General features: G+C 40.6%; 1 protein-coding gene across 1 annotated transcript in view; it reads left to right on the top strand.

The window, feature by feature from the left end:
* Window positions 1-705: 705 nt before the first annotated feature.
* The window catches only part of CSNK1G3 (casein kinase 1 gamma 3), a 72,053-nt gene continuing 45,019 nt past the window's right edge, over window positions 706-27,739 (top strand). Inside the window, exons 1-4 of the mRNA XM_075136336.1 lie at window positions 706-776; window positions 6,043-6,459; window positions 10,324-10,364; window positions 25,325-25,394. Coding sequence (XP_074992437.1) covers window positions 6,282-6,459; window positions 10,324-10,364; window positions 25,325-25,394 — 289 coding nt within the window. The 5' untranslated portion in view covers window positions 706-776; window positions 6,043-6,281. The remainder of the gene's footprint in view (window positions 777-6,042; window positions 6,460-10,323; window positions 10,365-25,324; window positions 25,395-27,739) is intronic.

Genomic DNA, 27,739 nt, shown 5'->3' on the forward strand with positions numbered 1-27,739 from the left:
TCTTCCACTCTTGTTTCACCTTTTTTCCTCAATCTGTATGGATTGTAGATCGAATTTCTAATTAAGATCTAATTACTTTTCCTGTTATGTAATATCATTTTGACTTCTTTTTTCATAGCTTCCTTTGCCTTTTCTTCTCTTCATACTTCAACATAAATACTCATTTCACTCCTATGACATTGCTTTGTTAACTTGGCTTTGGTGGTGTGTTTGCCATTATACTGATATTTAATTGTATATTTTTTGAACAAGAATGCTTATTTAAATCCTAACTATTCCCTGATGTCTGGCTGAAGCTTATGGGTCAAGTGTGCTCATTAAAGTAGGCAGAGATGAAAAATGAAAATTAAACAGAAAGTCAAGCTGTGAAATGAGGCATATTTTTCAGGCAGATTGCATGTGGAGAAAGTATAGCTCATATAACTAGCACATAGCAAGAAAAGGATTATGCAAATAATTTAGAATGCTTTTAGTGTATGTGTTAACTTTTTTCAGTTTAGGTCAGGCACGCTTTTGAATGGCGTCTGACATCTGAGCCCTACAAATTACGCCGACTCTTTGCAAAAAATCTGCTGGATCTTCCTTACCAATCTAGGAAAACTAATGCAATTCCCATAACTTTTAATTTACTTGCATTCTTTATCAGAAGTTTTTACATGCCCAAGTAATTGCAAATACTACATATATGTATCTTTGCCTTTTAGTGCTTTTCCTCTAGAATGTGAGCATTGTGGTGAAGAAGAGATACTGCTATCAACAGTATAACTCTGTCATAGGTAAGTGCAGTGTAAATAAGCAAAACCATGAATGCCTTTTGTATTTCTAAGGTAAATACTTTATAAAATGTTGTATAGGAACTTCAATATGAAGAAAGTCTTAAGTGCTCTCCTTATTTCAAATTAGCTGCAGATTATTTTGTTGGGAAATGTTGTAAGAGAATACTTGTGTCCTGGAGAAACTGTGACAGGAATGCTTGTGTGTCTTCCTTCTGACATGTAGTGTGTGAAAAATGTATGGGGCTTCTGATGTTTGTTTAGCAGGAATCTGATAAAAGGTCCTAATTTCAGTTTATATAAAAAACATACCTGTAATGTAACTGGAGTATCTGTTGGTTCAAAAGCAGAAGAGGGAAGGGCCATATAATAGATTCGTCCATATAATAGGTGGATTTTTGGAAACTGAAATTTATGTTATTAATAATGCCTTAAATTTTAGTAAAGCACTCAATAAAGCATTGTTGCCTTAAATTTTAGTAAAGCACTCAATAAAGCATTACTTAAGCATTATGAGAAATTTTTTTTTTTTAGAAAGGAGTTCAGTCATCAGTTTATTTACTATTTCCTCTAAACTATTTTATTGGGTTTTATTGTTTTTTCCCCTGCTTTGTGATTTGCTTTCAAAATGCTAGTACCATTTACAAAACTAATCTACTTGATGAATATGGAAGCTTATACTCAAGCTTATCTTTATCCCTTGAATTCATTGTAACTTATCTTTTCTATTACTGCAATCTCAGTTTTTAAAATGACATCCGGCAGACAGCTTGTGGTGGGTCTGTGTGTGGACACAAAAGTTTCGGGAACAGTGGCTTCTTAGATTGAAAAGTGCGTGGTAGGCTATTTCTCCTGGAAGCACTCATTGCTTTAAAAAAGCAGGTACTCACCTGTAGTGTTTGGAATTTCAAAAATTTGAAAGACATGAATGTTGCTTTTGTAAATGCACTGGGTGTCTATGCCCAGGTGTTGCCAGGGAGGCTGCAGGGGCCTCTGTGAGGAAAGGCCAGGGCTGCCCTGTGCTGGAGACACTGCAGAGCACAGCTGAGCACAGCAGTGAAGATGGTGGTACCTCCAGGAAAACATATTTAAGAAAGGGTAAAAAAAGCTGCACAGCAGCTGTGAGAGAAGAGTGAGAATATGTGAGAGAAACAGCCCTGCAGTCACCAAGGTCGGTGAAGGAGGGAGAGGAGGTGCTCCAGCACTGGAGCAGAGATTCCCCTGCAGCCCGTGGAGACGACCATGGTGATGCAGGTTGTCCCCCTGCAGCCCGTGGAAATGACCATGGTGATGCAGGTTGTCCCCCTGCAGCCTGTGGAGATGACCATGGTGATGCAGGTTGTCCCCCTGCAGCCCGTGGAGATGACCATGGTGATGCAGGTTGTCCCCCTGCAGTCCGTGGAGATGACCATGGTGACACAGGTAGATATGTCCTGAAGGAAGCTGCAGCCTGTGGAGAGCCCACACCAGAGCAGGCTACTGGCAGGAGCTGTGGCTTGTGGAGAAGAGCCCACGCAGGAGCAGGTTTTCTGGCAGGGCTTGTGCCCCATGGGGGACCCACACTGGAGCAATCTGTTCCTGAAGGACTGTGGAAGGGACTCACATTGGAGCAGTTCGTGAAGGACTGTCTCCTGTGGCAGGGACTCCATGCTGGAGCAGGGCAACAGCATAAGGAGGAACGAGCAGCAGAGAGGAGCTGTTGTGGACTGACGATAGCCCCTTTTCCTTGTCCCCCTGTGCCGCTTAGGGGAGGAGGTAAAGGAGTGGGAAGTAGTGAAGGTGAGCCTGGGAAGAAGGGGGTTGGGGAAAAGGTGCTTTTAGCTTTGTCTTTGTTTCTCACCATTGTACCCTATTTTAATTGGCGATAAATTAATCTTGCCCAAGTCAAGTCTGTTTTGCTTGTGACCGTAATTAGTGAGTGATCTCTCTGTCTTGATCTTGACTCATGAGCTTTTTCATCTTATTTTCTTCCACTGTCCTTTTGAGGAGGGGGATTGAGAGAGTGGCTGGGTGGGCATCTCACAAAAGATTTTAAAAAAAATAAAAGGCAAGAAGAGATTTCTCATAATTTAGCTCAGTTTTTGAAACTAATTAAAACTTAAACTACCGTAACTTCAGTTTCAGAGTGAAGACTGGAATTAAAAAATACTGGCAATAGTTTCTTTGTCAGGATTCTGTTCCAAATTGGTTGTTAATTAACCAATTGGTAATTAACTTATGTATTATAAATTGCTTAAAAGAGCATCTGATTTGATATTTGTTTAGGTGTGCAGTGTTATACAATAAGACATTTTCAGTGTCTGAGGCTGTGTGTGTATTGAGTAATCAGGAAAAATTTCTCTTGATAAAGACTGTAGTATAAACTGACTTGAGAAAGTCTGTTGCCATTAGTGCCTAATAAACTGGTATCTAAAATATTAGACTTAAATTATAGAAAAAGGTATATTTGTGCTGATAGGATATTTTTAAAATGAAGGTTCTAAACGTATTGCAAGTCTTCATCTCTGGTAACTTAATACTATTAAAGGGTGGGCTTGGTTGTTATTTTGACTTTTCCTATGATTATAGGTGGGTTGAAAAAATATATTGTGCAAATTAATTTCTCACTGGCAAAGCTTCAGTGTCTTGATAACTACTAGGCTTCATCTGGGCAAGCATGTACACAGAGCAGCTAATATGCTTTGCATAAATACCAAATAATCTGACCTTGAGCTTCCAGCTTGGCTTCTCTGGTACTGTTTTATTGCTATATGAGCTGAAACAGTGTGAGATTGGACTCTTTTCCAGTGATGCTGGACTTCCTTTGGCTCACAACTGTGTTCTTAGAGATCACTGTTGCCTTAGTGCTGCTACTGGATTTCTGGTGCCCTTTGTCTTCATGTTGCCTGCTTGTTATTCCATGCTCCTCATGCATCATGACTTACTTCTCAGCACCTGCAAAACCCAGCCTGTTACAGCTAAGTTTTCTGCTCAGTTAGCAAGGCTACAATGCTGTGCTCATGTCATAGCTAAATATAAAGACAAAATGGGGAAATCTGAAATAAATGACAAAAGTGGAACTGTTTTGTCGTTCTAAAATGAGGTTGTGATGCATTGGAAGAATACAACTTTAAACTCATTTAGCCTGTTGATTAGATATTGTATATGTGTCAACAGGTAAGCTATGGAAAACTTGTAAGCTAAGAATCCTATTAACTCTGAAATCGGATTTGGATTTCTCCAGGTTTGCCTGCATATCTAGTCCCTTCTGTAGTCCTAGTGCTCTGTTGTAGAGCCTATTGGTATGAACTATTAGTGCCTTTCTAGGCTTTCACTGTTGCAAGATATGTCTTTCAGCACTTAGTAGTATGAAGATTTTGGTATATGGAAAATAGTGCCAGGAAGTTTGGCCTGCTGCTGAGATTACCAAATAATTGGGTTAGTAACTGTCTTATGTTTTTTTACTCTTTGGTGATGGCAGTAATATGCTATGCTTAGGTGCTTTGCCTTCTATTTGCCATGAAGCCTGTGTATTAGCACTAAAAATTCTAGGATTTTTTACCTTGTTATTTCTCACTGGAGAACCAGTAAGATATGGAACATAAATCTTTTTTCTTTGGTAATTAAAACATGTATGCTTTCTGCTGCATCAAATGTACTGACCTTCTTTCTAAGTACTAAATGGTGCCCCTGAAGTCCTATCTCAACACACTTCATTTCTAGTTTTCTTATTTCTTCCCTAGCTTTTGTAGCACAGCAGGTGAGGAAAAATTACTTACTGCTTTCCATTGAGTCTGTTCCTCCGAGATCTGTATTTGGAAAGTGACTTTAGGGTATCTAGTGGTGGTGCTTGAACCTGCAAGCCAAATGTTGTAGCCAAAATGTGCTTGTATTTTTCTCTTAAATGCCTCTGTCTATACTACACCACACAACTGCATTCATTAGTCACTGTTGAAGTCCTTTTCCCTTGCATTAAGCAAGTCTACTTGGACTGGAACCTGCATTTGCATTTTTTGATTGTTCTCAGAAAGAGTCTTTCATTCCCCCTTTTGTAGTAAGGGGACCATGTTTCTTCGCCAAACAAATTTCCATGTGCTTCATTGTTCAGATGATAGGTTAGTCAGCTGTTGGTTAGTGATATCATCTAGTTATTACCATGCTGTGAATATCCATGGTTCAGCAGATGCTATTATTTGGGGGGTGGTTCATATTCTTTGGTATCTTTTCTCTACTGGCTCTTTGATTTTTAAAATGTTGTAATAAGCTATGATATGAGTAATAATTTTGCTTTGTGAGAAATGGGTTTAAGAAATGAAAGTGTGTTCAGTTCAAAGCGTTTAAAATAAGCTCCTGATGACTATCTTTAAAATAGGCTGTAGCACCTGAAACACATTATTTTTTCATAGGATGTTTTCTTTTACTGCAGTGTGTTCCCAACATTGAAGCAAATGTAGCAAAATAATTTTGAACAGATATTTAACTCACCCTGAAATTCTGGCTATGTAGTAGCCAACTATCTTCTGGATTTTGGGTTTTTAAACCGCTGTTGTCAAATAGAAAACAGTATGCACTATTCTTATGGGCAAGATGAAGATGAAAGCTTTCTTGGGGTTCTTTATTGCAGTAGTAAGCTAACATTATGTTTTTGCTGAAATCCATGTTGGAATTAGTGTCTGGGCAATGATGCTAAACGATGGACAAAGGGAGTGGGGAAGCAAATTTATGACATAATTAAATGGGCCGGGGAGAATAAGTAAATATATTTTCAGACTCTAGAAGTTACTGAAAGAACTGAAGTGTCCTTGCCATGAGTTTTTAAATTGTGCATCTCAGAAATTATAATTCAGAAAAGACAATGGAATCATTTTAAGTTTGAATATCTTTTAATAACTTCAATAATTGTGCAGCTTGAGCATTTCCTTAGATTAACAGGTAACTACTGGGGGCAAAAAACTTAGAAATAAAATGCTTTCTTTTGCAGAGTTGGCATAAGATGCAACGAGTGTCTAAATGTCGATTTTAAGTGTGTCTACCTAGTCAGGAAGTAGTTTTATAGGTTTGGGTTTTTTTGGAAAATATCTGTTGCATTAAGCCTTGAGATTTTTTAGCTCACTTCAATCACACCAATATCTCTTGCCATTATGTGCTTTAACCTTACAGCAGTGCTTTTCATAGAGGATCTGTAAAGCAAATATAATTAGTTATAGCTTAATTATATGACTAGTTGAAGGGAGAGGTAATTTTGTACAAGAATCTTACTGTATTGAGTAACTTCATTTTTCTTCAACAGAATTCCTGTAAATACTAGTAAATATTGCTGGTGTTGTGCATTCTGAAGATATATTTTTACTACAGATACTATCAAGGCTTTGCAAATGGGATGAGCAGGCTGCTATTGATTGCTTACTGACAGTAACCAGCTGGGCACTTCACCGGTGATGTTTTCATTCTCATATTGTCCAATTGGAGTTTGCTGATACTGATTTTTAAAAAGAGGAAGAAATCAAAGTGGAGTACCGTAAATTTGACATGGATAGTAGAAAGAAAGACAAGGACAAGCCAGATGAAAGAATGGCACGGCCTAGTGGGAGGTCAGTCCATAATCCACGTGGAACTGGTTCTTCAACTTCTGGAGTGTTAATGGTTGGACCTAATTTCAGAGTTGGCAAAAAAATCGGATGCGGTAATTTTGGAGAACTACGGTTAGGTAAGATCCTTGTTTCTTTATTTCAGTTTACATTATTCAAGGCCATTGTATGCAGTTTAGACATGAAAATGTCTACATGAACATACCATACAGCTCTTCAAACTACTTTCAGGCTTCAGATAGGTTAAATTTGCCTTGCACATCTTTTCTGGCTTGTCCCTGGCATAGTGCAAGCTCTACTACATATTAAGAATCTCTGTAGCAGGAGACTTTCTGGGACTAGAAATGTTTCGTAACTGTGTGCAGTGCCATCCTAAATTCAGTCAGTTGTCTCTTCCAAGATGCTGGAAATTACTTCATGGTTATTGTATTTTGCTACCTTTCCTGGCTTCCTGAAGCAGTTTATTTGGATGGATTTGGAGTTAAAGTGTATGTGAGACCCATACTCCTTCTGTAGGTCTAGCTTACAGTACTGTGGTCTTGGAGATCTCTTGGAGACAGTGTAGCATGCACTGCAGTGTTTTTAATAGCAGCAAACTCCTGGATTCCTTGGTTTCCTTTCCATCAGCAGCAGTGTAGTGAGGCTAAACAGCGAGCTGCTGTTAGGCTGAGGTAGTGAGAATCTATCTGTAGAGAGAATCTGGGAGATGGGTAATTCAGTCACTTAGTTCTCTGCTGAACAGATGGATGAAAATCAAATGGTGAAGAAGAAGGGACAGATGGAGAAGGACCTGTGGAATTTTGAAGAATTTGGGGAGTAAAGCTGGAAATTTTACCATTTATTAAAATAGACACTAAATAATGGGTGTGTGCTTTTGGAAGAGTATATATTTAGTTTAGGGACTGAAATTTCCATGATGACAGCATGATTAGCCAGGGTTTTCTAGAACTGGAAATTCTCTATATGTTAACAAATATAAACTGACACTTAATGGCAAGAGTTTATTCCAGTATTCCTGGAAGGCTTGAGTTAATGCACTGCTTCCAGGTTTAAGGAGAGATGGGTTTGAAAGTAGGGTATTTGAGAGTAGGGCTATATAGGGGGCTCTGTAGGTGTTGTGTTTCTATTGATCTTCTGCCTTGGTAGAACTAGTACTCATTGTCCTTCAGACAATGTTTTTAATATAGTGCTTGAATAAAATATAACATGTTTATATATGCATGTTTATAACATGCATAAAATAAAGCATGTTTTTAATATAGTGCTTTCTGGGGACCTTATATCTAGTCTGAGTCAGAATATAAACAAGCTTAGCATATTAATACTATAGAGGGATGAAGGGTAGCATTGCTGGAGCTCTGACTGAGGATACTGAATTTAACATAATCTCAGTAAAAGGTACTTTTGTTATTTCTATTAATAGTTAAACAAGATTGATGTATTTTGACCTTTACAGTGTTATACATGTACCTCTGCAGTTCACAAGTCAAGCTGAAAGTCTGTCTTCAGCTTGTCCTAAACTTTTCTGAATTGGCTTTGAATGATATTTTTTCTGTTAAACCTCTCCATGAACTAAATCAAACCAGTATAATTAATGTCACATTTACTACTGAAGGCAACTGTAAACTAATAAAGTTAAACTTTTTCCTGTCTGTTGTCTTGGAGAAGTCACAATGTACAGAGCTGATTATCTACTTCAGATCAATACCAGATTAACTGATTTGCTTGCAGCAGATACAGAGTGAAATCACCTATTTCATTCTAAGTAGAATATTAAAGTAGTTAAAACTTCAAGTCTGATAGTATTGTAATAAAATAGGACAAACAAGTAAAAGAAATAGGAGGAAGATAATAGTGTAATGTATTGTCCTGTAACAGCCACCAGGACAAGTGCCGGCTTTCTCTTCTTAACGTCTGCTTTTTTTTGCATATATAGTAGATATTTCAAATCCTTATTTATTGTTATTTGTACAGTAAGATGTTTTAAATGTAAGTTACTGAAAGCAGGATTTAAGATTGGTATTACAGATTCTGATTTAAATTTGTTATTTTTGCATTTGTGTTACTACAGTAGCAAGTAACTTAAATAGGTATCCCTCCTACAAAGATGTACACAAGCGCTTGGTTTGTTTTATGTACTTCCGCAAACTGGAATATATTTTGGGCATGTGTCTTAGGGTCAAATCTTAAAGACTTAAAGGAGGAATAAAGTTGTTAAAGAGCAGTGAAGCTGTGCTTCAGGAGATAAAAAATCAGTTATAAATCAGTAGCCATTGTAGTTCTTCCACCTGAGAAGAAAAGAATAGCCAGACTTCTGTAGTGACTTGTGGATCAAATGCTGTATTGGCTGTATGTAGCAAATGACTGTCTGTGATGAGCAACCATTAACGTGCAAAGGACTAAATTGTTTTGAATATTGAGTTGTTAATGGTAAGGCTCTTCTGAGTTACAGTTAAGATAAACTGATGGGGTAGTAAAAGAAAGCTTGTTGCTGCTGCATGTGATGCATTACACAATACCTGTTATGTGCTTAGAGATAGATCAACAGTGGTGTCAAATCTGCTGTCTTCCATATTTTAAAGAGACAATTGTGTTGAATCACCACTTGGAAAGTTATAATGTCTCTTCTGATGTTTCTTCAGTATGATAAGCCTGTCATTACTGCATTTGGCTACTGGAACCCAATATCCAATCACTTAACTGTAACTGGATTTGTTAGCTACTCCAGTATCTGATTTATATATCTAATAAACTGAATGAGCAGGGCTCCTGCAAGAATTTCTTTTAATGTCTTCTAGAATGTAACAGCATGCAAAGACACAGAAGCAACTTCAAACAAAGTATACTTTTTGTCAAAAATGTAACTCAAATGATCGTAAGATAAGAAATAACTATTTAAGATGCCTGGATTTCCACTCTAGTCCCTGGATAGGTCTTGGAATTATCCATTCTTTTGGTGGTCAGATTAGGGCATGCTGATTCTGTGTTTATTACTGTACAGCCTTCAAGTAACTTGCTTTTTTTAAGTTGATCCCTTAACAGACACGTGATTTTAGTACATCTTTTTTTCAGCTTTGCAAGAGTACTCTATTTTTAAAAATAAGGATTAGAGCTGAGATCACAGTCTTTGACTAGAAATGTAACTGTCTTTGCAGGGAACCTTTTTGTTTTGATCCATGTCTTTTCCCTGTTTGATTTCTTTAACAAAACTGAGATGAACATGGGAAATTCAGACGTGAGTAATACTACAGAGAAAAAAGTAGGATTGTCATTGAAAATAATACACACTAAACTTGTTTGAAGACTATAGAGAAACAAAAAGTGTCGGAAGTGACAACTTATTTTTTACTTTATCTGCTATTTTTTAATTTTACACCTATAAACCTTGTTTAATATTTTAGTTATTGCACACAACTTGAAGTAATGCTTGTTGAAATATGCTTATCCCGTTACAGAATCACTTTTAAAGCAGCAGATGCATTTTCCAGATGGTGTAAGCATTTAACTCAGTAATATTCTTGGCTTCTTTCTCCTAACTTTAAACTTACTAAATTACAGAATTGAGGAAAAAAATAATCCTAGTTAATTCTAACTTCAATTAGTGTCTGGTGTTCCCAAGCCATATGATAATTTTAAAATAAATTTTAAATAGTTTACAGCAAGAAATATGAAAATGTAGAATATCACATTCCACTCACAGTAATTTACCAATTTTCAAGCTTTTCTAGTGTACAAAAATTTTGCAAACTTGGTAAATAGCTGAAACTTTCTCTCGGTGAAACTACCACGTCTTACACTATTTAAGATCAAAGTTCTTTGAAGTATGGTATCAGACTAATAAAGCCACGCTGTTTTAAGTTGCTACCAGAACACCTAGCACCTTAGATCAAAAATATTTCAAAGACTTTCTTGAAGTTTAAATGGCATTTTACTTGAACAGGAAAGCCAATGTCTCACATTCTTGTTTTTGTTCTTTTTTCAAGGAAAAAATTTGTACACAAATGAATATATGGCAATTAAGCTGGTAAGTTAATTTTTTTTTGAAGGATTTGGGATGAGAAACTAATCAGAATTTTCCTTTCATATATAATGGTTTGATTTCCTTAATTGAAATCCTTAATAGTTTTGTACGTTTTCAACTGAGTAGATGAAAGCAGTTACTGATAGATGTAATTATATGCTTTGGCCATCTTGAATAAAACCAGTGTTAATTGTTGTCACTGTTCTCAGAGCTAAATGTATGTTTGTAAAGTCGATGAAGATTGCTGCTTCAAGGATACACTCAGCAGTCTTCCTAGTAGATTCCTTTTTTGTGCAAGAAGCAGAGGAACACCAAGTTTAATGTGAATCTGACATCAGGTTACTACAGAGAAGCTCCAGAAATACTGCAGACTGCCTGTATTTTAACACCCTTATTCCCACCCCAAACTGTTTTTCATTTGTAATCATTGGTATTTGCACATATGTTTTGGTAGACATGTTTTATTTGCAATGATGTGTAATGATGTTTCCTTCACTTACAAACATGGTAAATTTGGATGTTTTATTATGTTATTATAGTTCTGCTTTTTCTGAATCTTTCATCAGAACTACTCAGTTTACTTCATGTTTTGTATCTGGATACTTTTAACTTCTTGGTCAATGACTGCTTTCCTAACCAAAATATTTCAAGATGAAATTCAGTTTACTTTTTGTCATTGAAGGAATTTTAGGATTCCCATCAACTTCTTGTTGCTGCAGTAGGACAGAATATTTTTCATAGCATGGTATGGTGAATTTCTTGTTCCATAAAGTGAAAGGTAAACTATGAAAACAGAAATATATGGCTTTAGATGGAGAATCTATAAAGCATTACAAATGTATATAATCTCCTGAAAAAGATTTGTATCACCATTCTTGCTTAGAAAAATATTTCTTCAGGAGTAGTTAAAATTTAAAACCATTTAAGCCATAGTTTGAAAGAGCAACATTGGATGCAGTTTTGAGGGTTACCGTGTGTGCATTATACTAGATTTAAATTAATTTTGTTTTAAAATATCTTGAATTTATTTGGTATGTCTGGTAGAACTTGAAAATGGTCTGAGAATTCCTCTAGTTAAAGGCTGTGTACTCTAAAGCACATTCAGAAATAGTTTGCAAGATAGTGATTTTTTTTTTAATGCACTAATTACTTGATGATGTGGAGCAAGATCTGTGGGTTTTGTGGGTAATCTGATCAGTGGGTTTTCGTAAAACCATTTTTATTATATGTGTAACTATTAATAAACTCAGCTACTATTTCAACCCATTTTAACTTCCAAAGATACAGTTCAGTGGCACCTTTTACTTTGTTTCCAAATTACTCAATCTTTCAGCTGTTCATTTACAGCTGTGCAAAAAGCTTAAAGTATCATTATTGACTAACTTACTCCGAAGTCACTAAAGAACTAGTGTAGTCAAGTATGTCTGTAATTTACTACTAATACTTAAAGAGCTCTGAATATGTAGCTAACTTTTCGAGTTGTCCTCTTACACTAGTGGTATGAAAAGCTGTAGTGTCTTTGCAATAAAAAACAGATAAAGGAATCATAGTGAAAATCAACACTGGAGCTTGCATCATCATTGTAAGGTAAAAATGTATTTATTAGCAGGTAGAACTAGTGGGTTGTCTTAATATGGTTCTCATTTTTTTTTTATATGTTTCAGCTCTTCTAAATTGGAAGGGATTTGGGTCACAAGGTTCAGTCTGTTAAAAGCAGCTGCATCAAATTGTAAGATTTAGTTAAATTTTGCTTTTTTGCTGTTTTTCTTCTCCTATTGGAGGCAGTGCCAGGACTTTATTCTAACAGTTAGGTGGGTTGTACTTGCTCGTGGCGTACCATCCTTTCCCTTTTAAAATGAAAGCCTAACAGTTTTTCCCTGTCTCTGACACTTACTCCCTTTGCGTTTTGAGAGCAGTCATTAGGCCTATGTTCAGTCTTTGTTTTGTTATCCTGAATGAGGGACTCTTAATTTCCTCTCTGTTTTGCACCTGTTGTGGTTCAAGTTTAGCCCTCCTGAATAGGATTACTTGAATTATGTGTGTATTCTAGTTTGAGCAGTAACCCTTGGCAGGTACAGTTGTAACACCTCTCCTGCAGTATCCTAAAATCGTATTTGTGTTCCTCATGGTAGCATTCCATTGTTGATGTACTGTTTTCTTGTGAGCAGCAAGACATCTCCTATGCCAGATGTTGTGTGTATAAATGGTAACCGTATACTCTAGTGCAGGAGGATTGTGTGGGTTTCTCTTGAGAGCATGAGTTATAATGGCTGCATTTATACAGCAGCTTGCAGGAGTGCTTCTGATGTTAAAAGTAAATGGATTTTATAACTACTCTTTTGACTTAAACTTTTTATTGTGTTGAATTAATATTTCCCTCGTGGACAAAATTATACAAGAATGTTCCTGTTTATGATGCTTATGGCAACTTCAGGACTTCCTTGTGTAAGGAAACAGTTTAAACAATTTTTCTGTGTGAGGCCTGAGGGTCATACAATGTATGCATTTTAATGTATAAAGTTTATATGTAAATGCATATTTATTCTGGTAAAATGGCTACAGTTCCAGGATCTTACTCTTAATCTGACTTCTTTTATTATGGCCTGTTGTGGTTGGGCAGATACTCAAACCTGAAAGGTAGAACAGACTTTTTTAGGGACTGGAATGAGTTCTTAAGAACTGGGCCTTATCAGTTGTGCACTGTCTAGCAATGCTTGTATGTTTCTGCTGGTCTATTAGCATACAGATTGGTATCTTGTGATCAGGTGGTTCTTCAGCAATAACCATTTGGTATACATGAACTGTACCTTTCCTGCTCACCTCTTCATTTGTTGTTAGATCGACTTCTTTTATTATATGACCCTGTACTTCTCTTAAATCTTCTATTCCCTATTCAGCTCTTCCCTCTCCTTCATTCTTCTTCCCTTTCCGTTTGACAAATTCCGCCATTGCCCGAACTTATCTTCTCTGCAGGATGCTAAACCACTAACCAAATACCAACTAAAGGAATTTCTGCTTGAGCTGCTTCTGGAAATAAGTCAATTTTTTCTTTCTGTCTTTGTGTGAAAGATAGCAAGTTATGAGGGAATCACTGCTGCTTTTAATTGGTAATTTTTAATTCATTGATACATTAATCATTCAACTGTTAAGATTTTAATCCTTAAAATTTTAAGTGGGGTGTGTGTGGAAAGAAGATTGTGGTTAGTTCCAAGGCTGGAATGTTTTTTTCCTCCTTTTTTGTTTTTAAAGAATTATTGCAGTCTAGAAAGCTATAGTAAATCCAAATCAAACTCAACTCTGTTTAATAGACTGATCTTTTCCTGTAACAAGAGCCCTACCTCTTACAGAATTTTTTCCTGAAAACAGCTGTTATTTACTGTTGCTTAAGAAAATATGAAGCAGAGACAGAAGATATACTGAGTAGGAGTTCTCACTGGATTACTAAAAACATGAAAAGTCAGTAATAGCTGAATGTTTATATTGTGCTTTGGGTTAACATTGGAGTTCTTGAAAATTTCTACCCTTAGGGTTAGAGTAAGTAAACTGTTTTCTCAAAGCCCTTTAGAAGGGAAGTGGCATATCTTGAAGGCTGTGTAGTAGTTTATTCCGTGTATTTGGCACAAAAATAGTGGGGAAAAAAAACCCATCATGAACTTGAAACAGGTTTCACATTTCAGGTGTCTTTATCCTTTTGTTTGAATGTATAAGCATCCCACAGAAATAAAAAGGAGGGAAAAAACTTGGTTCAAAAGAACCGCTCTGATGAATTAAGGAGCTGTTGTTTCTGCTGCTCAGGTAACTGGTGCTTAGTAAACTGCACATTAATTCTTTGATGGCAGCAAGACCCCGAGTTCCTCAATGAGAAGAGAAATGCTCTTTTGCAGGGAAAAGAAGCTATCTACATTTTAATATAGAAGCTTTGAAATAATTAGACTTGAATGTGAGAGCAGTGTAGTGAAGGTCCTTTACAGAACTTTGCAGAAATTCTGGAACAGTTCTTTCAGGATACTTAAGTGAAGACCTGAGCTTTTTTACGTAAACAAATGTCCTGGTTCCAGCTGGGACAGGGTTAACTTTCTTCCCAGTAGCTTGGGGGGGGTATGCTGTGTTTTGGGTTCGGTGTGAAAGGAGCGTTGATGGCCTATTGATGCTTTGGCTGTTGCTGGGTGATGCTTGCACCGGGAGGGGGGAGCACAGCCGGGGTGGTGGACCCAGCTGGCCAATGGGGTATTCTATACCATGTGACATCATGCTCAGTATAAAAACCAGGTGTGTGTGTGTGTGGGGGGGCTCGCCCCCCATTTGTGACACGCGGTCGGCGGTTGGTGAGCGGTTGCGTTGTGCATCGCCTGCTTTGTGTATTCTGTTATTGTTGTTGTTCTCATTGTTATTCTTACTGTTCTACTTAGTTTTATTTCAATTATTAAACTGTTTTTATCTCAACCCGGGAGCTTTCCTACTTGTGCCCTCCTGATTCTCTCCCCCATCCCACCGGGGGGGGTGTGAGCGAGCGGCTGCGTGGCATTTATTTTTGCTGGCTGGGGTTAAACCACGACAGTCCTTTTTGGCGCCCAGCGTGGGGCACGAAGGGTTGAGATAACGACAGATTATTTAGCGCATATTAAGCAATTTATATCTGGTAACATATTAATTTGTTGTGCACCATGCTCTTGTTTTTACTGTACCTGTTAAAAATTGGAGTTGGGTTTTGTAGTCTGTTGTGCTCTGCAGTGATTAATGATGTTTTGCCTGGGAGATTTGTTACTAAAACGCTGGCATTGGGGGTTATTTGGTATTTGGGATTCGTAATGAAGCCGTTTCTGCATTTCGGGTACCACCTCATGGAGACCATTAGCAATTATACCTTTTCCTCTGAGAGATTTTTTATGGAGGAAATAGAGAATGGCACCCTCGCTACCTTCATCTCCTTTGTTAAAATAACTTGCCAGTACCTTGAACATCCCTGGGTAGTTAAGATATATCTATTGGTACTCCTTGGGAATATTGTTGCGGTTTTATCCAAGGTTAGTAAGCAATTTAAGAACGTCATCCAGAGATCTGCCCCAAGGCTGGATAGTTATGAGTGGCAGGGCGAGTGGGATAACATGGGCAAATGCCTAGGGCGATGGGCACCCCCAGTGTTCTGGAACTTTACCCCTGAACAAGTGAAGAACCCTGAAAAGTTAGTAGAATATTTGGAAGAAGTATGCTGTCACCCTGTCCATTCCAGGGAGACGCAAATCACTACAATGTGCTGGGGCCTGGCCCACGCCTACCGAGCCCTGTTTAACACCACTCAGAACCCCCAAGGGGAAGGAAACCTCTCTGCAGCTGATGACAAAGCAACAGGCCCTGTGGCTACTCCACCCCCCACGGCAAGCACAGCGGCTCCCTCACCTCCCAGGGCAAGCACAGCAGCTACTCCGCCCCCTGCGACAGAGAACCAACCCATGCCGGTATCAGTCGCCCCTATACAAAAAAGAAAATGCACAAGAAAATCAGCTCGTCTAGTAAGGGATGAAGATGAACCAGGGCGATCACGAGAACAGGAGGGGGAGGAGGCAGAACCCGTAAATGAGATGGTGACCACCCGATCCCTATCTCTGGGTGAGCTGCAAGATATGCGAAAAGACTTCAGCCGTCGTCCAGGCGAGCACATTGTCACCTGGCTGCTCCGATGCTGGGATAACGGGGCCAGTAGCCTGGAATTAGAGGGTAGGGAGGCCAAGCAGCTGGGATCCCTTTCTAGGGAAGGGGGCATTGACAAAGCAATTGGACAAGGGGCACAAGTCCTCAGCCTCTGGAGGCGACTCCTGTCAGGTGTGAAGGAAAGGTATCCCTTCAAGGAAGATGTTATATGCCACCCAGGCAAGTGGACCACCATGGGGAGAGGTATCCAGTACCTGAGAGAATTAGCCATGCTGGAAGTGATTTATGATGACCTGAACAACGAGCAGTTATCCAAAGACCCAGATGAAGTCAAATGCACCCGACCCATGTGGCGGAAGTTTGTACGGAGCGCACCAGCGTCACATGCAAACTCATTGGCAATAATGACCTGGAGAGATGGAGAGGAACAAACAGTGGATGAACTGGCTGGCCAACTCCGGCAATATGAAGAAAGTCTCTCTTCCTCCCTACAAGCCTGTGTCTCTGCTGTGGAGAAACTGTCTCAGGAGGTCCAGCAACTCAAAGAGGATATGTCCTGCTCTCCCCCTGCACGGGCCAGCGTCTCAGCCATTAGGAGCAAGCGTCCCTCTGCTCAAGAGAGGAGACATCGTGGGTACACACCCTGGGGCACCCTGTGGTTTTACCTGCGTGACCACGGAGAGGACATGAGGAAGTGGGATGGAAAACCTACCTCAGTCTTACAGGCACGGGTACATGAGTTGCAAGGGAAAACAACCACAAAAGGGAGTTCTTCCAGGAAAACTGCTGCTCCAGTCTCCAGTGAGTTCCCCAGACAGAGTAGAAGGGCTGATTCCACTTCCGACCTTAACAAAGGGACTTCTGACTCATACTTACAAGAAGTAGATAGTGAATATGATGACCAGGACTAGAGGGGCCCTGCCTCCAGCCAGGTGGAGGAAAGGGACAACCGGGTTTACTGGACTGTGTGGATTCGATGGCCTGGCACATCAGATCCACAAGAATATAAGGCTCTCGTAGACACCGGTGCACAGTGTACCCTGATGCCATCAGGCTATAAAGGGGCAGAACCCATTTGTATTTCTGGAGTGACAGGGGGATCCCAAGAGTTAACTGTGTTGGAGGCGGAAGTAAGTCTAACTGGGAATGAGTGGCAGAAGCACCCCATTGTGACTGGCCCAGAAGCTCCATGCATCCTTGGCATAGACTACCTCAGGAGAGGGTATTTCAAGGACCCAAAAGGGTACCGGTGGGCTTTTGGTATAGCTGCCCTGGAGACGGAGGAAATTAAACAGCTGTCCACCTTGCCCGGTCTCTCAGAGGATCCTTCTGTTGTGGGGTTGTTGAAGGTCCAAGAACAACAGGTACCGATTGCTACCACAACAGTGCACCGGCGGCAATACCGCACCAACCGAGACTCCCTGATCCCCATCCATGAGCTGATTCGTCGACTGGAGAGCCAAGGAGTGATCAGTAAGACTCGCTCACCCTTCAACAGTCCCATATGGCCAGTGCGAAAGTCCAATGGAGAGTGGAGGCTAACAGTAGACTACCGTGGCCTGAACGAAGTGACGCCACCACTGAGTGCTGCCGTGCCGGACATGCTGGAACTTCAATACGAACTGGAGTCAAAGGCAGCCAAGTGGTACGCCACCATTGACATTGCTAATGCCTTCTTCTCCATCCCTTTGGCGGCAGAGTGCAGGCCACAGTTTGCTTTCACTTGGAGGGGCATCCAGTACACCTGGAACCGACTGCCCCAGGGGTGGAAACACAGCCCTACCATTTGCCATGGACTGATCCACACCGCACTGAAACACGGTGAGGCTCCAGAACACCTGCAATACATTGATGACATCATCGTGTGGGGCAACACAGCAGAAGAAGTTTTTGAGAAAGGGGAGAGAATAGTCCAAATCCTTCTGAAGGCCGGCTTTGCAATAAAACGAAGTAAGGTCAAGGGACCTGCACAGGAGATCCAGTTTTTAGGAATAAAATGGCAAGATGGACGTTGTCAGATCCCAACAGATGTGATCAATAAAATAACAGCCATGTCTCCACCAACTAACAAAAAGGAAACGCAAGCTTTCTTAGGCGTTGTGGGCTTTTGGAGAATGCATATTCCAAATTACAGTCAGATCATAAACCCTCTCTATCACGTGACCAGGAAGAAGAACGACTTCAGATGGGGCCCTGAGCAATGACAAGCATTTGAGCAAATTAAACAGGAGATAGTTCAGGCAGTAGCCCTCGGGCCAGTCCGGGCAGGACAAGATGTGAAGAATGTGCTCTACACCGCAGCCGGGGAGAATGGTCCTACCTGGAGCCTCTGGCAGAAAACACCAGGGGAGACTCGAGGTCGACCCTTAGGGTTCTGGAGTCGGGGATACAGAGGATCGGAGGCCCGCTACACTCCAACTGAGAAGGAGATATTGGCAGCATATGAAGGGGTTTGAGCTGCTTCGGAAGTGGTTGGCACTGAAGCACAGCTCCTGCTGGCACCCCGACTGCCGGTGCTGGGCTGGATGTTCAAAGGGAGCGTCCCCTCTACACATCACGCAACCGATGCTACGTGGAGTAAGTGGGTCGCGCTGATCACACAACGGGCCCGAATAGGAAACCCCAGTCGCCCAGGAATCTTGGAGGTGATCACGAACTGGCCAGAAGGCAGAGATTTTGGAATATCCCCAGAGGAGGAGGTGACGCGTACTGAAGAGGCCCCACCATATAACAAACTACCAGAAAACGAGAAGCAATATGCCCTGTTCACTGATGGGTCCTGTCGCCTTGTGGGAAAACATCGGAGATGGAAGGCTGCTGTATGGAGTCCTATACGCCAAGTTGCAGAAACTGCTGAAGGAGAAGGTGAATCGAGTCAGTTTGCAGAGGTGAAAGCCATCCAGCTGGCCTTGGGCATCGCCGAATGAGAAAAATGGCCAGTACTTTATCTCTATACTGACTCATGGATGGTGGCAAATGCCCTATGGGGGTGGTTGCAGCAGTGGAAGCAGAACAACTGGCAGCGCAGAGGTAAACCCATCTGGGCTGCCGCATTGTGGCAAGATATTGCTGCCCGGGTAGAGAACCTGACTGTAAAACTAGGTCATGTAGATGCTCACGTACCCAAGAGTCGGGCCAGTGAAGAGCACCAAAACAACCAGCAGGTGGATCAGGCTGCCAAGATCGAAGTAGCTCAGGTAGATCTGGACTGGCAACATAAAGGTGAATTATTTATAGCTCGGTGGGCCCATGACACTTCAGGCCACCAAGGGAGAGATGCAACATATAGATGGGCTCGTGATCGAGGGGTGGACTTAACCATGGACACTATTGCACAGGTTATCCACGAATGTGAAACATGCGCTGCAATCAAGCAAGCCAAGCGAGTAAAGCCTCTTTGGTATGGAGGACGATGGTTGAAGTATAAATATGGGGAGGCTTGGCAGATTGATTATATCACGCTCCCACAAACCCGACAGGGCAAGCGCTGTGTGCTCACCATGGTGGAAGCAATCACCGAGTGGTTAGAAATGTATCCCGTGCCCCATGCCACCACCCGGAACACCATCCTGGGCCTTGAAAAGCAAGTCCTATGGCGAAATGGCACCCCAGAAAGAATTGAGTCAGACAACGGGACTCACTTCCGAAATGCCCTCATAGACACCTGGGCCAAAGAGCATGGCATTGAGTGGGTCTATCACATCCCCTACCATGCACCAGCCTCCGGAAAAATTGAACGATACAACGGGCTGTTAAAGACAACACTGAGGGCAATGGGTGGTGGGACATTCAAGCATTGGGACACACATTTAGCAAAGGCCACCTGGTTAGTCAACAGCAGGGGATCTGTCACTTGAGCTGGCCCTGCCCAATCCAAACCCTTACGTACTGTAGAGGGGGATAAAGTCCCTGTCGTGCATATGAGAAATATGCTGGGGAAGACGGTCTGGGTTGCTCCTGCCTCTGGCAAGGGAAAACCCATCCGTGGGATTGCTTTTGCTCAAGGACCTGGGTGCACTTGGTGGGTGATGAGAAAGGATGGGGAAGTCCGGTGTGTACCTCAGGGGGATTTAATTTTGGGTGAAAATAGCCAATGAACTGAATTGTTCGATGTTAGTTATTACATAGTACTGTATGTCATCACTTTTATGGTTACCATGTGCCATATTAACAGTATTACAGTAAGAATCACCCAGATTAATTTAGGATGAACGCCAATGAAACTGAGCAAGGTGCAACAATGATAGAACCAGACGAGCGCCCAGAACTGGCCTCCGCATGCAAGAGCTCAACACCACCCACCATCTCTCCTGCCCTGCAAGACTGTTATGACAGGTGGAACCCGAAGTCATGGACTAAATGAACTCAACGGACGTTTTAGAGGGATGGCCCATGGACTAAGGGAATGATATCCCTGTGTGTGTATATATCAAAAGGCAGGGAAAAGTAGCGGTGACTAATTGGAATGTATGGGAAAATGTGAGACCTGGGCATGATGTAGATGGTATAGAATAAGGGGTGGATATTGTCCTGGTTCCAGCTGGGACAGGGTTAACTTTCTTCCCAGTAGCTTGGGGGGGTGTGTGCTGTGTTTTGGGTTCGGTGTGAAAGGAGTGTTGATGGCCCATTGATGCTTTGGCTGTTGCTGGGTGATGCTTGCACTGGGAGGGGGGAGCACAGCCGGGGTGGTGGACCCAGCTGGCCAATGGGGTATTCTATACCATGTGACATCATGCTCAGTATAAAAACCAGGTGTGTGGGGGGGCTCGCCCCCATTCGTGACACGCGGTCGGCGGTCAGTGAGCGGTTGTGTTGTGCATCGTCTGCTTTGTGTATTCTGTTATTGTTGTTGTTCTCATTGTTATTCTTACTGTTCTACTTAGTTTTATTTCAATTATTAAACTGTTTTTATCTCAACCCGGGAGCTTTCCTACTTGTGCCCTCCCGATTCTCTCCCCCATCCCACCGGGGGGGGTGTGAGTGAGCGGCTGCGTGGCATTTATTTTTGCTGGCTGGGGTTAAACCACGACAACAAAATAAACTAATTTCTTTTGGTAAGAGGAGAAGTTGGCTTCAAAGTCCTCTGGGATTAACATGATGTTTGAACAGTTATGTGTTCCCAAGCTTATTTTTAGATGCTGAAATGTACTAAAATACTAATGAAAATAGAAAGAACCATGATTTGCCATTTCTTTTGTATTCTTGAATATTGTTTTTGGACTTATTCATAAAAATGTAGTTACATTGGTGTATTCTTCACTCTTATGGTGGAAGATTACATTTAACATGTCTTTGTCTTGGTTTATCCTTATGTATCTACCTTTTCTCATTTATCAGTAGTTCACTGCATCCTGCAAAGTGGGATCTGTAGGAACAAAACAAATTTTATGTGAAGAGCTTATTGTGCTTGCCCTCTCACAAGTTTTGCTGAACAAAAGATTGTATTTCCTTTGTATGTGTGGAGTTACTGAACAGTTAGGAAGATACTGAAGCCTCTGTTGTGGTTTAACCCCAGCTGGCAACTAAGCCCCACACAGCTGCTCCTTCACTTCCCTCAAGCAACTAAAATCCTGGGTTACAACAATTTAAAGGTACATCCATTACAATTGCCACCCCTGGTCCCTTTGGGCCAGACCATCGGGTTTAACATTGCAATGAACTCCTCTCTTTGCCCCTGCTCTGGCTTGGACTTACCCACTGACTGCAGTCCCTTAGGGTTGTACCTGCTCCAAGTGGAGCCTTATCCATGAGCCACAGTCTCTCCAGTGATATACCTGCTGTGGCATAGACTTATCCACAGATGCTTCAAGGTGCACCGGTCCCAGCGTGGCCTTACTGACAGCCACAGTCCCTTCAGAAGTAAACCTGCTCCAACATGGCCTTGCCTATGGCTGCAATCCCTCTAGGGCTGTACCTCCCCTGTCGTGGGCTTATCCATGGCCACACGCTTTGAGCTCCAGCATGGCCTCATGCACAGCCACTGGTGCTTGAAGGTGTACCTTCTCCAGCGTGGACTTATCCTTGGGCCACAATCTCTTCAGAGGTATACCTGCTGCGGCACGGATATAATCATGGCCACAGACGCTTCGAGATGTACCTGCTCGTGTATGGGCTTATCCATGGCCACAAATGCCTTGGGGTGTCCTGCTCCCATGTGGACTCATCCACAGGTCACAGTCGCTTTGACTGGAGTTCCAGCCTGTCCAGCACAGGAGCACAGAAAGAGCAGCGATGCCCTGGCCATCTGCCAGCCCAGGCACATCCCCGTTGCTGTTACCAATATGTTCCCAGGTACAGCAGAGTAAGATGATCAGCAGTACAGCAAGCAGTGAAAGCAAAAAGCAGCACTAACGAGCAGTAGACTCTAATACACAGTAAGGCAAGCAAGGCCCATGGCAAGTACAGGAGCCTGCCAATTGATAGCTAAACAGCAATAACAGCTATAAATTCGATCTGGCATGTTCCAATCAAACCTGTGATTATCTCAAACCCTTCGAGCCCCACGTTGGGCGCCAAAAAGGACTGTCGTGGTTTAACCCCAGCCGGCAACTAAGCCCCACCCAGCCACTTGCTCACTCCCCCCTGGTGGGATGGGGGAGAGAATCAGAAGGGTAAAAGTGAGAAAATTCGTGGGTTGACATGAAGACAGTTTAATAGGGAAAGCAAAAGCTGCGCACGCAAGCAAAGCAACACAAGGAATTCATTCACTGCTTCCCATGGGCAGGCAGGTGTTCAGCCATCTCCAGGAAAGCAGGGCTCCATCATGTGTAACGGTGACTTGGGAAGACAAACGCCATCCCTCCGAACGTCCCCCCGCCTTCCTTCTTCCCCCAGCTTTATATGCTGAGCATGACATCATATGGTATGGAATACCCCATTGGCCAATTGAGTCAGCTGTCCTGACTATGCTCCCTCCCAGCTTCTTGTGCACCTTGCCGAGCGTGGGAAGCTGAAAAGTCCTTGACTAACAATGAACACTACCTAGCAACAACTAAAACATCAATGTGTTATCAACGTTATTCTCATACTAAATCCAAAACGCAGCACTATACTAGCTACTAGGAAGAAAATGAACTCTATCCCAGCTGAAACCAGGACAGCTTCTTTACAAAAATAAGACAATTCCAGAAGACTGTTGGCCAATAAATGGACTAAAAGTACATATTAACCACATTTTTTTTCACCATTACTTGAGGGACTAAAAGTATTTAATTGTCTCTCTGCTAGACGGGTTTTAACTTCAGTCTTTGGCTGGTGTGCAATTGTCAAGTAGACTTGTTTGACTGCTTGAGAACATTTGCCTTTTGGAGACTTACCAGAACTGTTTCCTGCTGATCACTGGAACAAGCAGCATTCATTTGAAAAAGTGTAGATGTGTATGTCAAAAATTGGAAGCTGTTTCTTTTCTTTAGGCAATTTTTTTTGGGGGGGTCTGTTTACATAAATTTAATACATACAAGCTATTTTATATCCTTATTATGGAAGCATCTTATAAGATTGAGTGGTGATTAAGTTGTTAATGTACTATCAAAACTGTATAATTGAGCAAAATCAAACTGCCCATAAGCCAGTGTCTTATCTTAGTATATTCAGCAGACATGCAGAGTTCATGGACTAAAATATTTTTCTCTTAGTAGGCAGAATTACAAGCTTTAACTAGAGACTATGTAAAGAGTGGTATATTTTGTAACTAACAGACTTGTATAGTACTATTGCAGGCAAACTAGTAGCTAAATTTGTGTGGTTTTGTAAAAGGTTAAAATGTTTCAGTAACATGCTTCATAGTGGATTTACTTACATCTCTGAAAGCTGAGTACTAAAGGTTGGTAGTTGCACTGATTTGCTTAGGCCAATGTTTACAGTAAAGTATTTTGTTGAGGGATATCTGTCTTTAATTATTGACAATAAATTTCATGTGTTCTCCTCATAAACTGTAAGTAGGACCTTTTGGTGGCCCAGTTAGTCTTGCTTAGTAATTCAGTTTGTGAAGGATCAATACCTTTTTGTTTTAGAAAGTTCGTGCTCAGTTCTTTGCAAAAAATTCCAGTGTTCAGCTAGGATGAATGCCTTGGGGAGTGAAAAGCCAAATATATTGAATTCTGTTTGGTTTTTGTCCCTTTTTTCTTTTGGTCCTCAACCTTTGGCAAAATAAATATACCCTGACAGGGACTTTGGCTGTAGCAGTAGCAGGAGTTTGAAACGTCTGAGTGTTTGGAGATGGGTAGAGGAAGAGGACTAAGTTTCTCATGACTGCACATTGGCTCATGGATTCTATGGCCTGGATGTACCATTGCGAAACAACACAGGTTAATAAACTGTTAGCTTCTGGAGAAGATGGTGTGAGGAAAGAGCTGAGCACCTTGGCCAAACTTTCCTGAAAATTGACATCCGGCAGTATCAGTTATTGCCATTAAGTATATTAACAATCTTACTAATTAAGTGCTGCAATTCTGGTAGGAGCAGTCTGTATAGGAATAATGCACAGTTAATGTCCAAATTACAACTGATGCATTGGAAGATGTTATGTATCGCAAGAAACCGGGTATATCTTCTAAAAGGTGCTCTAGGAAATTACTTTAAGAATCTTATGATAAAGTACCTTTACTTTAAAAAAGGAAAATACCAAAGAAGTTAGGGCTTTCATTTAGGCTGCTTGTGTTTTCCTGTGCTTGATCTCATGTCAGTTTATTCTATGAGACCTTGCCACATTAGTATGTAGAACACAGAACTAAGATTCCATTAACTTACGTAAATTATGTTGGGAAAAGAAAGATTTAAACTACAAACTTATTCTGGTGCTTTTTTTTTTTGCTTTGAATTTGTAGTTTAGAATGGTGCTGCTTAATTTCTGCTAAGCTGTTACTGTTTGGTGGAGGGATTGGTATTTTTTTGTCAAGATCCTAAGATAAAACTTTTTTTTTTGATGGAGATCTATCGTGTACAGCAGGTGTGTGGACAGTCTTTCCGATCTGTTAAGCTGCATATCAATGCCACCTTTGGAGAGCTGCAACACACATCACCCACATGCTTTGGAGAGACAAATTATTTTTTAGCTATTCCATTGTGGGTCTGTGATTGGGTTTGCATGTTGGACCCCAGTCCCATGGAGCAACACAAGATGTAAATGTCCCTATATGCTCTAGTCTGACCTGACTGAGGTTTAGGTTTCTTAGTTTCTTAATTACCAGTCATTTTGGAAGAAACATTCAAACTTTCCATGTGGCTTGGAAGCAGTAGGGTTAGTTTGGCTGTATTAGTTTTTAGGCTTTGGCAGAGAGGCTTTGTTTTAAATGTTGTTTTTGTTTTTAAATCAGGAGCCAATGAAGTCGAGAGCACCACAGCTACATTTGGAATACAGATTCTACAAGCAGCTAGGATCTGGAGGTAAAAAGCAGTGTCATGCATTTTACTGTGATGTAATCCAGGAACAATTTTTCACAGAGGTTTTCTGATTTAGGGGTATAAATCTATTTAATAAAGTGTCCCTAGTTACTTAAAGCAGAAAAAAGCCACATGAATCAGTGGATTAATGTATAAATTTTTCTAGTATCATAAGACTTTTTTGTTCTACTCTTTAAAAAGTGTGTCTATGAAATCCTGAGACTACTTAATATGACAGAATTTGTGTGCATATGGGTATACCTTAAACTAAGCAGTCTTAGAGTATTCCCAGTGCGTTCTCTTTGAATAAATGACCAAACTGCTAATCTACTAATCACGTATTTTTAAAGTCACTATGATGTTTAAATAGCTTCAGTCTCAGTTTTACTTTACTTCACTTCCATTGATGCAGTATATATTGCTGCTTACTAATTTTAAACCTCTTAAATAGTTAAAAAAAAGTTTTAACTTTAAATGCAGCTTAAGATTTTAATTTCTCATTTTGCTTCCCTTGGTGCTTTTACACCCAGAAATACTCTTATGATGGTCCCCTCATAAGAGGGGACCTTTTGCTTTCAAAGGTGAGCAATACCTAAAATTTATCACATATTTTTGTGCCTTTCACAAAACTGTATATAGTCAGCGAGATGTGAAGCTTCTTAAACTAGGAAAGCGAGTACAAATCTTCCCTAAATCAGTCATACCCCAGGAAAAAAATCTTACGATATCTTTTCCTTGAAAATGTTCCTTTAATTCCTAGAATAGTTTTTAATAGGTCATGTAGTTAGTTACTACTGCCATTTTTTACTAATGTAGAAATCTGTTGCATAAAATGGACTACTAATAGTTGTTTTCTACGTGCACACTTGTCTTTTTTTTTTTTCTATCAAAGGTAATTTGGATTTTGTAGCAGTGACTTTAAAGTTATGCTTAAACTACAATAAAATACTATTTAAGCTGAAAAGTCATCTCCGAGAGTCAGGGAATACGAAATGAGCATGCCTATACCACTTTCATTTTGTTATATTGAATGTACGTGTTATAATGAATTTTAATACTTTTTAATACTACTATCACTTTCAAAAACTCAGGATCATGTGTTCATTGGTGCACAGACTGGATAGCGTTTCTGTAGTTAGGTAGCTTTCGAAATTTTGTGCTCTTCTTTAAAGACTCTCTCTAGGGAAACATACTTTCCAATACTTTCAATTCATATAGAACCTATTTTTGATGCTATAGTATGAATGCTCTGCAACCAGGAATCTTTAGAGATAACTTTTTGCAAGACATGACATTGTCTATTCCTGTTCAGAGATGGAAAATTAAGTTGTAGAATGTCTAGTCAAAATGTTGAGTCTTACATGCTTGCTAATTGGAGAAAGTTATTAGGGTATAATGTCTGTTTTTTTGTAAGCAGTTGTAAATCGTCAGCATACTCTAGAGTAGCATTGTGAAATAGCTGATAAGTGGAAAGCAGGGATCTTAATTGCTTAACTAATGAGACATGGCAACCCACAAGTTAGGGATAGTACCCAGCTATGAAAACCAAGGTGTAACTATCTAAAATTGCAACGGAGCTGTGTAGTGGAGGTAAGAATAAAGCTGTAATTACTAGTTCAGACTGCAGAAAATAGGCAATGCTTCTCAGAGGTAGGAACCCTTATGGGAATACTTGTTGGGGAAAAACGTCTTGGCAAATGTAACTTTGTTTACCTTTTTGTTTACTGAATACGTTTGGGGGATTGTGTTTGATGTAAGAATGTAGGCAAGTCAGTTAGTCTGCTTTACTTCGGATGTCATTCAGTCTTTGTAACCCTTTTTGTTGGTTGCAACAACTTTCTCTGTTGCCTTATTGAAGTACTGCAAGGGAGAATGATCTCTCTGATTCTTCGCATGAAGTTGAGGAGACCTTTGGGATGAAAACAATAAGATAAAGCTGATGAGTTACTAGCCAAATTCAGTATTCATGAGGAACCTTGTTATAGACCTCTGTTTTCAAAGTAACCTGCTTTTACTCCAGAGTGAAAGCCTCCCCCAGCAGGCGTAGAACCCTGTAAGTTCCTTTTTGAGTCGTCTGACTTTCTCAGGCATCCCACTTGAGATTCATTTTAATGGGTTTTGTGGGAAAGACTCATCATGAAGAAAGTAATATCCATGCTGTCATCATCTTAGAAGTTAAAAAAAATTGCTGATTCCTTGTCTTTCTGCAGCGCTTTCCCTTTTTCTGTCTTTGCAGGAGTTGGGCCCTCAAGCCCAGGAAGTTATGCAGCCTAAGTTTCTTTTAGAAGAAAAGTTGCAGGATTATATAATTTCTGTCCTCATGTAATCTGAAGCAATTGGTTTTACTT

Source organism: Calonectris borealis, chromosome Z, assembly GCF_964195595.1.
Source record: "Calonectris borealis chromosome Z, bCalBor7.hap1.2, whole genome shotgun sequence".
NCBI lineage: Eukaryota > Metazoa > Chordata > Aves > Procellariiformes > Procellariidae > Calonectris > Calonectris borealis.